Below are 12,750 nucleotides of genomic sequence, written 5' to 3'. Positions count from 1 at the left end.
TAAATTGATTTCCAATTAAATTAATTGTTTTTTTAATCGGTTTATCCGCTAAAAGCCTTTACCTGTTCCTGGAGAGCGTAAAAAAAGACATTGTAAAAGAGATACAGATAAAATAACACATTGTTTTTTTTTTCAGTGAATTTATTTTCAAAAAATGTTTAATAATCATCATCGTTTGATTGTTCTTCTTCCTCTTCCTCGTCCAGTTCATCTTCTACAACTGTTACATCTTCTAGGGATTTTATTTCGACTTCATCTTCTTCTTCGACATCGTCCTCATTAAAAACACGTTTATGTTTCAAACAATTATTACGATGTAATAATTTTTTTATTGTATATTTCGAAGTACCATCAAATCCACAAGCTCGATAATCCATGTACAATATTTGAGTATTTCTTTCTAGCCCTCTTGCTATTGCCTAAAAAAATCATAAGCTAATCATTGCTAATCAACGTGGACTTCATATACTTTCGATATAAAGTCCACGTTGAAGTAATGTTAGTTTTGCCTGGTGGTAAGACTTCTAAAAATAAACTCACCTTACCCCCTTCGATTCCACATGCATTGTTACTAATATCAACATATTCCAAGGATTTATTCAACGGTAATATAACATCTCCAAAAATAATTGCTTCGGTTTCCGTAAAACCTACATCAGCTACAACCAATTCATTTGGCCGTACTTCGTTTCGTATTAAACATGAAAAAATTGTTTTAAAACCTTCAGGTCCTAATGGATTCAATCGAAGATCCAAGTGTTTTAAGGGACATGTTTCGGTTGATTGTAATACAAACGTTATGCTTAAAATTCAAAAATAAATTTTTATATGTTTGATACTTCTACGGCAAGCGACAACGTAGGAGAAAACGAGGAATGAACTTTTATGTCATGTGTCTGAAAATCTTTCCAAAAAGTACCTCCTTAATAATAATACATAAGAGGGGTACCGTAAAAGCTCGAAGGCAAGACGTCTCCGGATAAGAGATGCTATTTTAAGTAGATGAAGCTATAGAATTCTGTTAAGGCCAGACTCCACGACTACCAGGATTTCTCTCAGAATTTATAGATTCAAGGATTCGGGCGCAAACATTATAAACCTGACAATATACAGGACAGTCAAATTTCCTAACTTGTCGTATCCTTTCCTTGATTTGATAAATTACGGAGCATTTTGCTATTGGAATGACAGACTCAGGTGAAGGGGGCGTTCGAGACCCCCTTTTTTGCTAACGAGTTCGCTGTATCGTTTTCTTTAACGTCAGAGTGGCCTAGATCAGCTTGACTGTGTTAATCAGTGCGAAGCGATTCAGATTCTCGAAGCATTCATAGACTCTCCTTGAATGAAATCTTGGCGCTCGAATTGTGACCTGAAATAGCACCTTGTATATTGTATTCGAATTTATAATGTATATCCCCACTCTTCTTCGTTTGACCTTCGAATAAATATCGATAAATAAATTACCTTAATATCCCCTCTTGTGTGATTAAATTATTACATAATATTAATTTATTTAAAGTGGGATGTTTTCGTATTAGCTCAGCAAAATAATATGCACCCTTGTTGCCAATTTTACAATGGGAAAAATCCATTTCTAACAAAGTTTTATTATGTTTAACAAAAGCTTGAACAATCGCCTGTACATGCTCGTCATATAATTTGCTACGATGTAAACGAAAAATTTGCATGTTAGGCATACAATTAATACCACTCGCTAAATGTTTAATATCGTCAATCGACAATTCAAAATACTCAAATCGAAAATTCTCTTTAATATTACGTGGTCCAAAAATTAAATCTAATTCGGTAACATTATGAAAATGTTTTAATATCAGGCTAAAATCAATATGGTGGATTAGTTTACGGGTATCTTCTTCGGCCGCACGTAGTTTCTCTTGTAACAATTGACGGATTACTAAACGTTTGACGTAGGGACGTACTAACAACCAAAAATGTTGAAAATCTGCATCGACATAGTATTCAGGTTGAATATTTTCAAAAAAATCTTGCATATGACGTTCAATGTAAGCCACTTTCCAATTCATACGATCCATTCGTAGCATTTCATTAAAATCGGTCCAACGTGCTAAATAACTGCGTTTCCAATAGATTCCATCCTAGAAATTTTCTAAATTTAATCTAGTATCAATTTTACAATAATCCCAGCCGCAATGCTTTATAGTAAATCGCATTTTTGGAAGGAAGCCGGATGTTTGAAGCCCAGAAAAAGCGTGACGTGATTTATGGACAACCCCTGATCTTGGAAATTATTCAGGATGTCCACCGAAAAGGCATGTAACTTACTGGTATCAATGGAATCGTTAATTCCATTGGTAAGGTCGTTGGTAAATGTTCAAATAAAAAATCGACATCTTTACATGGCAAACGATTTAAATATTGCCGTTCTTGAAATTTATCCAATAAGATACGTAAACATAGATGAGCCAATGTTGGAAATAATTCCACATCCCACATATAGTCTTCGACCCGTAATTGTCGACCAACTTCATCTTTTAAATTTAACGATTCTAATGACGGTTTATATAAATCGTAGGTAACTTTATTTATCGTATGTGGAATCCGCATTTTTATCCGCAAAACAAAATAATCAATGTCTTTCTCTAAATTAATATAAAATGCAAAATTTTATTTGTCAAAAAAATTTATGAGCGCTTGGTTGATCTGATATCAAAAAAAAAAAAAAAAAGCGAAGAGCCCGTGACAGTAAAACTGCACTTACACGGATTTCGAAATTTCGCAAATAAATCAATGCTGTTTAACGGGCTCCCTTATTTTCTTCCTACGAAATTTTTATCACAACAACGAAAATTAGGTTAGGTTAGGTTAGAGTGGCTGTCCTGGGGTGGGACACACTTAGACCATAGGGTCCGTTGTAATTTCGAAAAAGAGTTGGCCCATCCCCGGCCACTACTCTATGAACCATTTGGAGCTGTTTAAGAACAGCAGGAGGGCTTTGACGTTGACTGACTTTAGGTCGGAGAGGTCGTCAAAGAGAGGCTGGCTCAAGTAAGTCCATCTCCTCATGACAAGAGCTGGGCAGTGACAGAGAAGATGAGACATTGTCTTCTCCTCGTCATCACTGTGACAGCTCCTGTATTAGTCATGATACACTGCCAGGCCTAAGCGTTCAGCAAGCTTTTCGCCCAGCCAGTGTCCTGTGATAGCCGCAACAACTTTGCGAGCAGAGGTCCTTGGAAGTGATATGAGAACTTCGGAACGCCTGCGATTGTAATCAGACCAAATCTGTCTTGTAGTACCACAAGTACGTTCTTCCCTCCATCTAAGAGTCGTCTTTTTCAGAATATCCTCTTTCAGGAGTAACTTGCAGTTCGCAAATGGAACTCCCGGGTATTTATTGATGCTTGTGCCCGGCAGTATCGTGCCATTTCTGGCAAGCTCGTCGGCTTCACAATTTCCTGGAAGGTCTCTGTGTCCCGGTACCCATACCAGGTCTACATTCATTCGTTCCGCCAACTCATATAGGATGTAACGAAAATTAGACTTCTTAAGAAATAAAATTATACAAAAAAATGTGAACAAAAACAATTTATTAATAAAAATTTTATACAATTTATAATTTATTTACAATACCTTAGAGCCCTTATTTTTTATCTACAAGTCCCAATAAAACAGCATCCGCTTCTAAAATTGTTAAATCCTTATCAGATCCTAAAAATTTCGTTGATAATTCTAATTCTTTAATTCGAAGTCGAACTGATGCACCACGAATATATCGATCGGAATTTTGTGTTGGTCGCGGACAAACACAATGAAATTTCCAACCAAAATCTATGTACAAATCATTATCCACAATATGAAATATTTTCCCAACGACAATTTTCCCTTCGGGATCACCTAGATCCATAAATTTTGAATTTCTTAATAATGTTGCAAATGATTTCTGTGGTGTTGAAACAGGCGTTGTATTCGGTGGTGTAGGTTCCGAAAACTTTTCAAATGCCTGAGCAAAACCACTCACTTTTGGTAATTCGGTATCTTTGGGCGAAATTGTACATTTAAAAGCTTTCGTAATTTTTAGACAATTTGATTTGATTATTATATTTCGAAACATTTTGGCAGTTTCGAAAATTATGTATAACCTCAAATTTTTTTTATGATTTCGAAGCACACAAAAATAATATATTTTGAAATTTACGCGCCAAATTTAAAAAATAATAAACTTTTCCGATTAATTTTTTACTTACTGCTTTACAGCGTTTTTCATTTCTCTTACATATTTTAAGTGGAAATTGTTGAAAATTCAGATTTTTTTGTTACAAAAATCTATATTTTTAAATAGTAATCATTTGTGTGTGTTTAGTTTTATAAAATTTAGTTTAATAATTAGTTTTAAACACAAATCGACATCCATTGTTTCCCTAGAACGACCATCTGAAGGTCGTTAACTTCCTTCCTTCGGACACCAAATCGATTTTCTCTCTGACTTCGGCATTTTGGCAATTTGATCATAAATTTGAGATCAGTGACTTTAAAGTCTTACATACCTTAAAAAGGTTTAAATTTTCTAAAAAAAAGTTATTTTTTATTTCGGGGTTTACTAATGTGGGCTAAAAGAGGGGAAGGGTTAATAAATTAATCATTTTGACCGAAAATTCGAGATAAGCGAAAGTGAGCGTTTCACCAACGTCAAGTGTCATCATAACGTTATGATGACACTTGACGTTGGTTTTGACCGTCAAATTAGAGTTCCACCTAGCAGAAAAAAATAGAATTATGTCCAGCGTCAAATTGTAAAAATGAGCGACTAAAAAGTTTATTAATATCGAAAGTCGATATCTCGTGATATACATATTAAAAAGTAATTCTCTAAACTATGTTAAAAGCTGAAGCTAAACTTTTACGATGTGACGCTGCTAAATTTTTTCCAAATGGGAGCATGGTCTAAACAGACCACTTGACCTAATTTAACTATCACACATTAGCGTTAATGGTCAGTGTGAAAATACATCCCAAAATTTTTAATTGGAGTTGAACTGAAAGTCCTTGATTGAAAGAATATATTTGTGACGCTCAACTTAAAATGACCCTCCCAAAAAAAAATTAAGATACACGCTTATGAAACTTATCAACACATTTTTGACATTTAAAAAATGTCAAAACTAGAAAATATATGAAAAAAAGTAAAATCTAGGTTAAAATTGAAAGAAAATATGATTTATCCAGCATTTTATAACATAAATGGAAATGAATTAATGTTAGAAATAAAACGTAACGATCGTACAAGTGGAACATGCCAAGAGATTATTATAAAATATAATAAAAATGGTATTTTTAAGAAAGCAAACACAATAACATGGGTTGCTGTGTTCTGTATTTTAATATCGTTTTTATTTAAGATTAGTAATCCATTAGTGACTTATGTCGTGTTGACCACAATCATATTTATTAAATTATTAATGTGGTTTTATGATGTTAAAAGTGGTACGTTCGTAACTATAACACCTAAAATTCCTTTTCCGAAAATCCTTTTTTTTAAACTATCGAACCAACAAGTAAAATTAAAAAAATCCCCGACAAATTTTTTGGATACGGAACCCTAAACTTGCATTTGAAACATATCTAAGAACACTCGCAATTAAATTGCCTTTTTTCTTAAAGCTTTTTCCAAACTGAGCCTATTTAGAATATAATCGCCAAATTTCTAGTTTTTTTGGGTACGGAATCCTAAACTTGACTTGAAACATAGCTAAGAACATTCTCAATCAAATTACCTTTCAAAAAAACCAAAATAATCCAAATTGGTTCATCCGTTTAGGCGCTTTTGATGCCACAGACAGACAGACACACACACATAGCAGTCAAATTTATATATCTGTCTGTCTGTGGCATCGTAGCGCCTAAACGGATTAACCGATTTTGATTTGTTTGAAAGATAATTTAATGGAGAGTGTCCTTAGCTATGTTTCAAGTGGCTATGATCCTCAAAATCAGTTCAGTTTGGAGAAGGGTCTAAAGAAAAAGGTAATTTAACGGAAAGTGTTCTTTAATATGTTTGAAATGTGAGTTTAGGGTTCCGTAGCCGGAAAATTTGTGGGTTTTTTTTTTTAAATTTTGTAAATTTCACTTGTTTTTTAATTTAAAAATCTACAAATTTACGTTGATTAACTGCTCCTTTCAAAATTTAATGAATCAAATGTGTTATTGGGGTAATTTTTAGAAAATTTGTTAATAATTGAATCAGTGGGAATGCAGATTACAGAAGCGTATCCATTGGGCAGAACTAGTTCAAGATTTATTCCATGGCATGTTATTAAAGATGTTTTTATTAATGAAGTGATACAATTGGTAAGAAACATTTTATTTTGTGCACACTTCTAAAAACACAGATTCTAATTGGGCGCCCTTTTTTTTATGTTTTCCAGCAACGAGTTATATTTATTTTATCAATTTTAACTGAAAATACAAGTTCAAATATAGGAATCATTCCTGTTTTTACAGTAAGTTACTATTTTTATTTAATTCTCTAGCTTTATTTGAAAGAGAAATTGTTCCATCTTATTTTTAAATACCATTTTAGTATGGGCGGCCGGGATTGCCGGGGTTTATGTATTTTTATACCATGTATATATGAAATATACATAGTATATTAAGTTTAGTCCCAAGTTTGTAACGCTTAAAAATAATGATGCTAGGAAAAAAATTTTGTCATAGGTGTTCATAGAATCACCTAATTAGTCCATTTCTGGTTGTCCGTCCGTCCGTCCGTCTGTGGACACGATAACTCAAAAACGAAAAAAGATATCGAGCTGAAATTTTTACAGCGTACTCAGGACGTAAAAAGTGAGGTCAAGTTCGTAAATGAGCATCATAGGTCTATTGGGTCTTGGGTCCGTAAGACCCATCTTGTAAACCGTTAGAGATAGAACAAAAGTTTAAATGTAAAAAATGTTCCTTATCAAAAATTATACAACTTTAGTTTGAAACATTTTTTCGTGAACATCACTGTTTACCCGTGAGGGCGCTAATTAGGTGGAAATTTTATAATATGTACTATACTTGATTATCAGTTATGTATGCGTCACATGTTTGTATGTGTTATGTGATAAAGAAATCAACACTGACTATGCATGGTATTTCAACAATTAACTCAGTCAATTGTTTGTTTTAACTTGTTTATTATTTATTTCAAAATTGTATTTAAAATTTGATTTTGTTCCAGAATACAAAACCACCTTTAGCATGCTTAGAAATAATTTATAAAAGTATTCAATCAACGTTAAATCATTTTATTGTGAACGCGTCCAAAGACAAATTGGAACTTATCAATCAAAGTTCCAAAACGTAAATAATTAATAATTAAAATAAAAATAATGTTTAAGAGCTTATTATTATTTATTTTTTGATAAATTTTCACGCTTTTAATGTTGTTATTCTTAAATGTAAATTGTTATTCTTTAAATAAATGTAATTGTTTTCCAAAATTTTTTGTATGACTCTTTATTGGATTAATAAATAATGGGCTAACTAAAAACTAACGACAAAATTTGTGAAATCGGCGAGACTGCTACAAATTACACAAGGCTGTAGAACTCAAAAATCCATATAGGCATTTGGGAGTTCCATTTGTGAACTGAAAGCTATTCCTGAATGAGGATATCTTAAAAAAGGCCAATCTTAGATGGAGGGGCGAACGCACTTGTGGTACTACAAGGCAAATATATTGTCTTAGTAGAATCTCCTAAGGTTTTCGAAGATCTGATATCGCTTTGAAGGCTAGACGGAAGGCACACTAAACGACTGGGTCTGATAAAGTAGCACAATTATTTTAGGAACTGTCACAGTGGGAACGAGGAAGAGAAGACGATGTCTCATCTTCTCTGTCAATGTCTTGCCATAAGAAGATAGACTCACTTGAGCCAGCCTTTCTTTGACGACCTCTCCAACCTTAAGTTCGTTGAAGAAGATGGACTTACTTGAGCCAGCCTTTCTTTGACGACATCTCCAACCTTAAGTCTATTGAAGAAGGTAGACTCACTTGAGCCAGCCTTCCTTGACGACCTCTTAAATTCGTTGACGTCAAAGCAATTTTGCTATTTTTAAACAGTTCCAAATGATTCATGGAGTAGTAGCCGAGGATGAATCAATCTTTTTTCAGTATAACAACTGATATTTTTATCTAAGTGTGTCCCACTCCAGGGCAGCCACTCTTACCTAACCTCTTAAATATTTAAATAATTGTATGCCCCGCTTCGCCCCTAATTATTGATACTTTTCATATTTTTATATCGCATTGCTTAAAAGATACTGGAAAAGGGAAACCACTATCCAGGGCTTCGTATCTTGCTCTCTGTCTATTTTTACAGAAAAGTAGTTTGGAAATTTTTATTCCTCATTGAAAGGACAATCCATCAATCTATTATTTATCGAAATTGGATATGAAATGGGAAAGTTGGAAGGAAGGGTTTAAATATTTTAAAAGAAATTGTAAATTTTTGTAATAAAGGCGATAATATTACCTAAAATTTAGTTTGAAAATTTATTTATTTTAATTAATATTTACAAAACAAAATTATTCATCGAAATTATTCATTTTTTAACAGGTTTCTTTTTCTGTAACCGTTTTACAGACGTTTTCTTCTTTAAACCTTTTTTCTAGAAAAAAAAAAAAACAATAATAAGAAAACTATCATAAGACCGGGATTATAGCAAGGAAATGACACGAGAAACAGGAACTTGGACATCTTCGATTTCCAAAATAGTTCCCGATCAAGCATGCTTCCTGATAGTTCCCAATTTATGATCTGGATACTTACCAATTTTTGTGTATATTTAACACCTTGGAAAGGTTTCAACTTCTTTTTTCCTTTACGCATTTCATATGCTGTACTATTACTGACAGGATGTTTCAGGGACATTTTTTGTTTCTTCTCCTTTTTAACTTTTTTAACTGGTTTCACTTGAACACGTTTGATACGTAATGGTCGATCTTTAATATTGACCTCGTCCATTTTTAATGCTAATTCAACACCATCTGTTGATTTAAAATTCACATAGCCCATACCTTTACTTAGATTTGTTTTTTGATCGCGTATTATTTTTACACTCTCGATTTCACCACAATCGCCGAATATTTTCCATAAATCATCCTCTTCGGCTTCTAAAATATACAACATCAGGTTATAGGACTAAGAGAAATTGAATATTTTATACAGGGTGTCCTCTTTTTTAAGTTGGTTAATGCTTGAAACTCGGTAAATAAATTTAATCGAGGAAAATGCTTCAAATGAAAAATACTACTTTCATCGGGGTCAAAAATACCCCCCAGAGTACAATTGTGGGCGATTAATATACATAGTTTGCTTTTTTTTTCCCAAAAAAGTGAAATTCTTGGCCAAAAATGGCACAATTTTCGGAAGACGTGACATACTGGACACTTGTCACTAAACTCCAGTAACACACACCATCAAGCAACGCAAATATGGTTGGATTGGTCACACACACAGGCGAAACAACAATATTGCCAAAGAAGCACTTGAGTGGAACCCCTAAGGAAAAAGAAGGGTGAGCCGACCTCGTCATACCTGGCGAAGAACCCTGGAGCAAGAAATTACTGAAGAAGGCAAATCCTGGGGAGAAGTCAAGTCCATTTCACAGAATCGAGTTCGTTGGCGAGCATTTGTTGAGGCCCTACGTCCTCCTCGGGATCGCAGGATATAAATATAATATATAAAATAGGGAAACGATGATTTTCGGAAGACGTGAAAGAATTCGTGTAATACTGACATCGGGGCCATTAATATACATAGTTTGCCTTTTTTTTTTTCCAAAAAAGTGAAATTCTTGGCCAAACATGGCACAATTTTTTCGGAAAACGTGACATAATCTGTGTAATCCATCATGGGATTCGTAATAAGCAACCAAAATACCTCCTGAAGCACAATTTGGACGATAAATACTTAGTTCAACATTTTTATACCAAAAAAGGCATGATTTTTGGAATACGTCACAGAATCCATGTAATCTGACATCAGAATCGTATTCAACGAGCAAAAATACCTACCAGATGCCAGGGGGGGAGGTTGAACCCGAGATAAAACCCCCATTCCTGTAAACACCCATTGGGAGTAATCGTAGGCGCTGAATAATAAGCAACGAAATAAAAATTACTTACGAAAGTGAACATTTCCCAAAAAGATCGCTTTCTTTGGATCATGATCCCCATTTGTGGTCGATAAAGTTACACGTAAATGATGTTTCGCTTCGTCTTCGTCCACACACGAACCATTCGCAGCTAAAGCACGTTTTGCTGAAGCTTCATCCGCAAACTGTACATAAGCATTCGTTGATGTTCGATCCGGATGAAATTGTTTTGTAATAGCTGTGACTTTTTTCGGAATTCGTATATCACCCACGGGAACACTACGAAATCGTACCGTTTCGATTGTACCGTACTTTTTAAAAAATCGCTTCAAATGTTTTTTTTCCTTCTTTAAGGGCCAATTACCAACGAATATTGTTCGATTATTTATTGCTGCTTGTTTTTCTGGATCAATTTTCGATTTACCTTCATTAGTTTCGGTTTGATTTTGATCTTGAATCTCATTTTCTACGGATTCTGTTTCCGCTTCAATTTTTTTACGTTTTTTACTTTTTATTGGATTTGAATCCGTTTTATCTTCATCCACGGAAGTTTCTTCCCTAGTTTCTTCGATCCCATCTGTTTTATTCTTTTTCTTTTTACGTTTGACTTGTGTTTCATTTTCTTCATGACTTTCGACTTCAACATTTGTTTCACTATCGTTCAATTTTCGCTTCTTTTTCTTCGATTTAGTTTTCAAATCTGTTGACTCTAATTTTAATTCAGTTTCATTTTCTTCATGACTTTGATCCTCAACGTTTGTTTCACTAACGTTCGATTTTCGCTTATTTTTCTTCGATTTAGTTTTCAAATCTGTTGATTCTGATTTTAATTTAAATTCAGTTTCCACAACTTTTGCACTAGTTTCAACTTGTTTATCTGATAATAATAATGAAAGATCTCCAAATTTATATTGGCGAGAAACCATTTTTTGGATTATTTAGCGAAATTTAATGAAAACATAAAAGTTTGGTTAAGTTTGTGAACGATTACACGTGTTTGTTTAGAAATCATAATCATAGGCGTACTTATGTGGGTAAGATCGTCCACCATTTTGATGCCAATGTCAAATTGACAAAATGTTCACAAATAATGTTTTCGCTACACGAAAATTGATATTATCATGCTTCAACATTTCTCTTGTAAAGTAATTTATTATAATTACCAAGAAAAGCGATGAAATAGTTGTTCATTTTTTCGTAGCCTTGCCAGAACAAGATGTGCATTCTCTAAAATACATGATTTTCAGATACATAGTGTTTACAAATAAATGTCCATAGCTTAAATGAGGAGCAAGATGTGCATGGTCTAAAATTCATGGTTTTCATGTACACAATGTTTACAAATCCATAGCTTAAAGGAGTAATTTCATGATGACACTTGTCGCTGAGTTTGAGCGTCATATTAGGTCACGTTGTCCGTTTAGCCTGTGCTGTCATCTGGATGAAAAAAACATCAGCGGCGTCAAATTGTAAAAGGCTAAACAATGTTTAGCTTTTTACGATTTGACGGTTAATTTTATTAAGGGTGAATACCTTCCATCTTCTGTGTAGTCCATCTTGAGAATGTTATGCTTACGCCATTTCAAATATATGGTAAAATAGGGGGTGCCATTTGAAAGTTTGAATGGCTCTTAGCGAAGGGGTGAAACTTAAAATTCTATAGGTACCATTTTTGAACTTCCCTCTCGATATTTTAATCGATTTGTTTTCACTCAAAAACAATAATCACATCAGATCAAGAGTTTTTAAGGGTGGATACTTTTGAAATGATCACACTGTATATTCCATGTATACAGGGTATAAAAAATTTAGGAAAGTGGTATCAAACTCTAGATTCGACAGAAAGGGATGGTTAAAAATAATGTATACAAAACGATAACTTGTAAAATATAATTTTATTTAAATTTTATAAATAAATAATAGAATTGAATAGAATTATAATAAAATATATAAAGCTTTTTTTATTTAATTAAGCATATAATTAATTAATTTTAATTAATAAAATATTAAATATAAATAATTTTATAAACGATTTTGTTTTTTTTCTTAAAATGGATTATATTTCTTTTAACTTTCATTAAAATAGAATTATTTTATTTTATTTTTTGTGTGTGTAATTATTTACAATATTAATTAAATCTTAGACCAGCTAAAGATTGAAAGAGGTATTAGGAGAAGGTTTTGTGTTCAAAGATAAGAGTTTGGTTATTAGTAAAATCAAAGATGTAACAGATTAAAGGAAATAAAATAAACCACTTAATTATTGGCTAAAACCTGGTGAAATATGTTTCTCATATTTCACGGATGAAATATTATTCGCAAACCATGAGTTACGCAAAATATGTTTCTATTTGAGTTGACTTAAAAATTAATAAGTAGGCAACTTTTATTACATATATGTTGTACATGTAGTATAAAAACACTAATCTTATATACATACACGTAATACAAGTTGCCTATTTATTATTTTAATTCAATTTTAAAATGGAACGTTTTATTAACAATTAATTGTTTATTCACAAATAGAAATATTTGCGCAACTAATTCATGGTTTATGAATGACATTTTGATATCTAAGAAATATATTCCACCTGATTTGAGCAAAACGAGAACGATTTATTTCATTTT

The 12,750-nt window shown here is 32.8% G+C and overlaps 4 protein-coding genes across 5 annotated transcripts; 1 reads left to right on the top strand and 3 right to left on the bottom strand.

The window, feature by feature from the left end:
- Positions 1–158: 158 nt before the first annotated feature.
- LOC123294151 (dynein regulatory complex subunit 5-like) lies at positions 159–2,586 on the bottom strand. Its single transcript, XM_044875245.1, has 4 exons — positions 2,305–2,586; positions 1,465–2,117; positions 541–802; positions 159–419 (listed from the first exon to the last, which is right to left on the bottom strand). Exons 1-4 carry the CDS (start codon positions 2,584–2,586, stop codon positions 159–161), a joined length of 1,458 nt encoding a protein of 485 aa, XP_044731180.1.
- A 1,031-nt stretch (positions 2,587–3,617) lies between these two features.
- LOC123293838 (28S ribosomal protein S28, mitochondrial) lies at positions 3,618–4,152 on the bottom strand. Its single transcript, XM_044874777.1, has one exon. The coding sequence runs from the start codon at positions 4,091–4,093 to the stop codon at positions 3,623–3,625; it is 471 nt and encodes a 156-aa protein (XP_044730712.1). The 5' UTR covers positions 4,094–4,152; the 3' UTR covers positions 3,618–3,622.
- Positions 4,153–5,174: 1,022 nt separating this feature from the next.
- On the top strand, positions 5,175–7,367 carry LOC123293837 (phosphatidylinositol N-acetylglucosaminyltransferase subunit H-like). Of its 2 annotated transcripts, XM_044874776.1 has the most exons (5): positions 5,261–5,307; positions 5,379–5,463; positions 6,200–6,327; positions 6,405–6,479; positions 7,202–7,367. In XM_044874776.1, exons 1-5 carry the CDS (start codon positions 5,305–5,307, stop codon positions 7,325–7,327), a joined length of 417 nt encoding a protein of 138 aa, XP_044730711.1. In that variant the 5' UTR covers positions 5,261–5,304; the 3' UTR covers positions 7,328–7,367. The 2 variants fall into 2 exon arrangements, with proteins under 2 accessions (XP_044730710.1, XP_044730711.1); XM_044874775.1 differs by having other exon boundaries at positions 5,175–5,463.
- Positions 7,368–8,568: 1,201 nt separating this feature from the next.
- LOC123294150 (RNA-binding protein 34) lies at positions 8,569–11,098 on the bottom strand. Its single transcript, XM_044875244.1, has 3 exons — positions 10,154–11,098; positions 8,796–9,139; positions 8,569–8,634 (listed from the first exon to the last, which is right to left on the bottom strand). Exons 1-3 carry the CDS (start codon positions 11,046–11,048, stop codon positions 8,569–8,571), a joined length of 1,305 nt encoding a protein of 434 aa, XP_044731179.1. The 5' UTR covers positions 11,049–11,098.
- Positions 11,099–12,750: the final 1,652 nt, after the last annotated feature.

The sequence above is a fragment of the Chrysoperla carnea genome, chromosome 2 (genome assembly GCF_905475395.1).
Source record: "Chrysoperla carnea chromosome 2, inChrCarn1.1, whole genome shotgun sequence".
Taxonomy (NCBI): domain Eukaryota; kingdom Metazoa; phylum Arthropoda; class Insecta; order Neuroptera; family Chrysopidae; genus Chrysoperla; species Chrysoperla carnea.
This window is presented reverse-complemented; position numbering and strand designations above follow the sequence as displayed.

Coding starts and splice junctions, on each gene's coding strand:
- LOC123294151 (XM_044875245.1), bottom strand. CDS start 2,586: ATGCGGATTCCACATACGATAAATAAAGTTACCTACGATTTATATAAA. Junction 803..1,464: donor ACACAAGAGGGGATATTAAG/GTAATTTATTTA, acceptor TTGAATTTTAAG/CATAACGTTTGTATTACAAT. Junction 420..540: donor GTGGAATCGAAGGGGGTAAG/GTGAGTTTATTT, acceptor TGATTTTTTTAG/GCAATAGCAAGAGGGCTAGA.
- LOC123293838 (XM_044874777.1), bottom strand. CDS start 4,093: ATGTTTCGAAATATAATAATCAAATCAAATTGTCTAAAAATTACGAAA.
- LOC123293837 (XM_044874775.1), top strand. CDS start 5,193: ATGATTTATCCAGCATTTTATAACATAAATGGAAATGAATTAATGTTA. Junction 6,328..6,404: donor TTAATGAAGTGATACAATTG/GTAAGAAACATT, acceptor TATGTTTTCCAG/CAACGAGTTATATTTATTTT. Junction 6,480..7,201: donor GAATCATTCCTGTTTTTACA/GTAAGTTACTAT, acceptor ATTTTGTTCCAG/AATACAAAACCACCTTTAGC.
- LOC123294150 (XM_044875244.1), bottom strand. CDS start 11,048: ATGGTTTCTCGCCAATATAAATTTGGAGATCTTTCATTATTATTATCA. Junction 9,140..10,153: donor TTTGGGAAATGTTCACTTTC/GTAAGTAATTTT, acceptor TGTATATTTTAG/AAGCCGAAGAGGATGATTTA. Junction 8,635..8,795: donor TTAAATATACACAAAAATTG/GTAAGTATCCAG, acceptor TTTTTTTTCTAG/AAAAAAGGTTTAAAGAAGAA.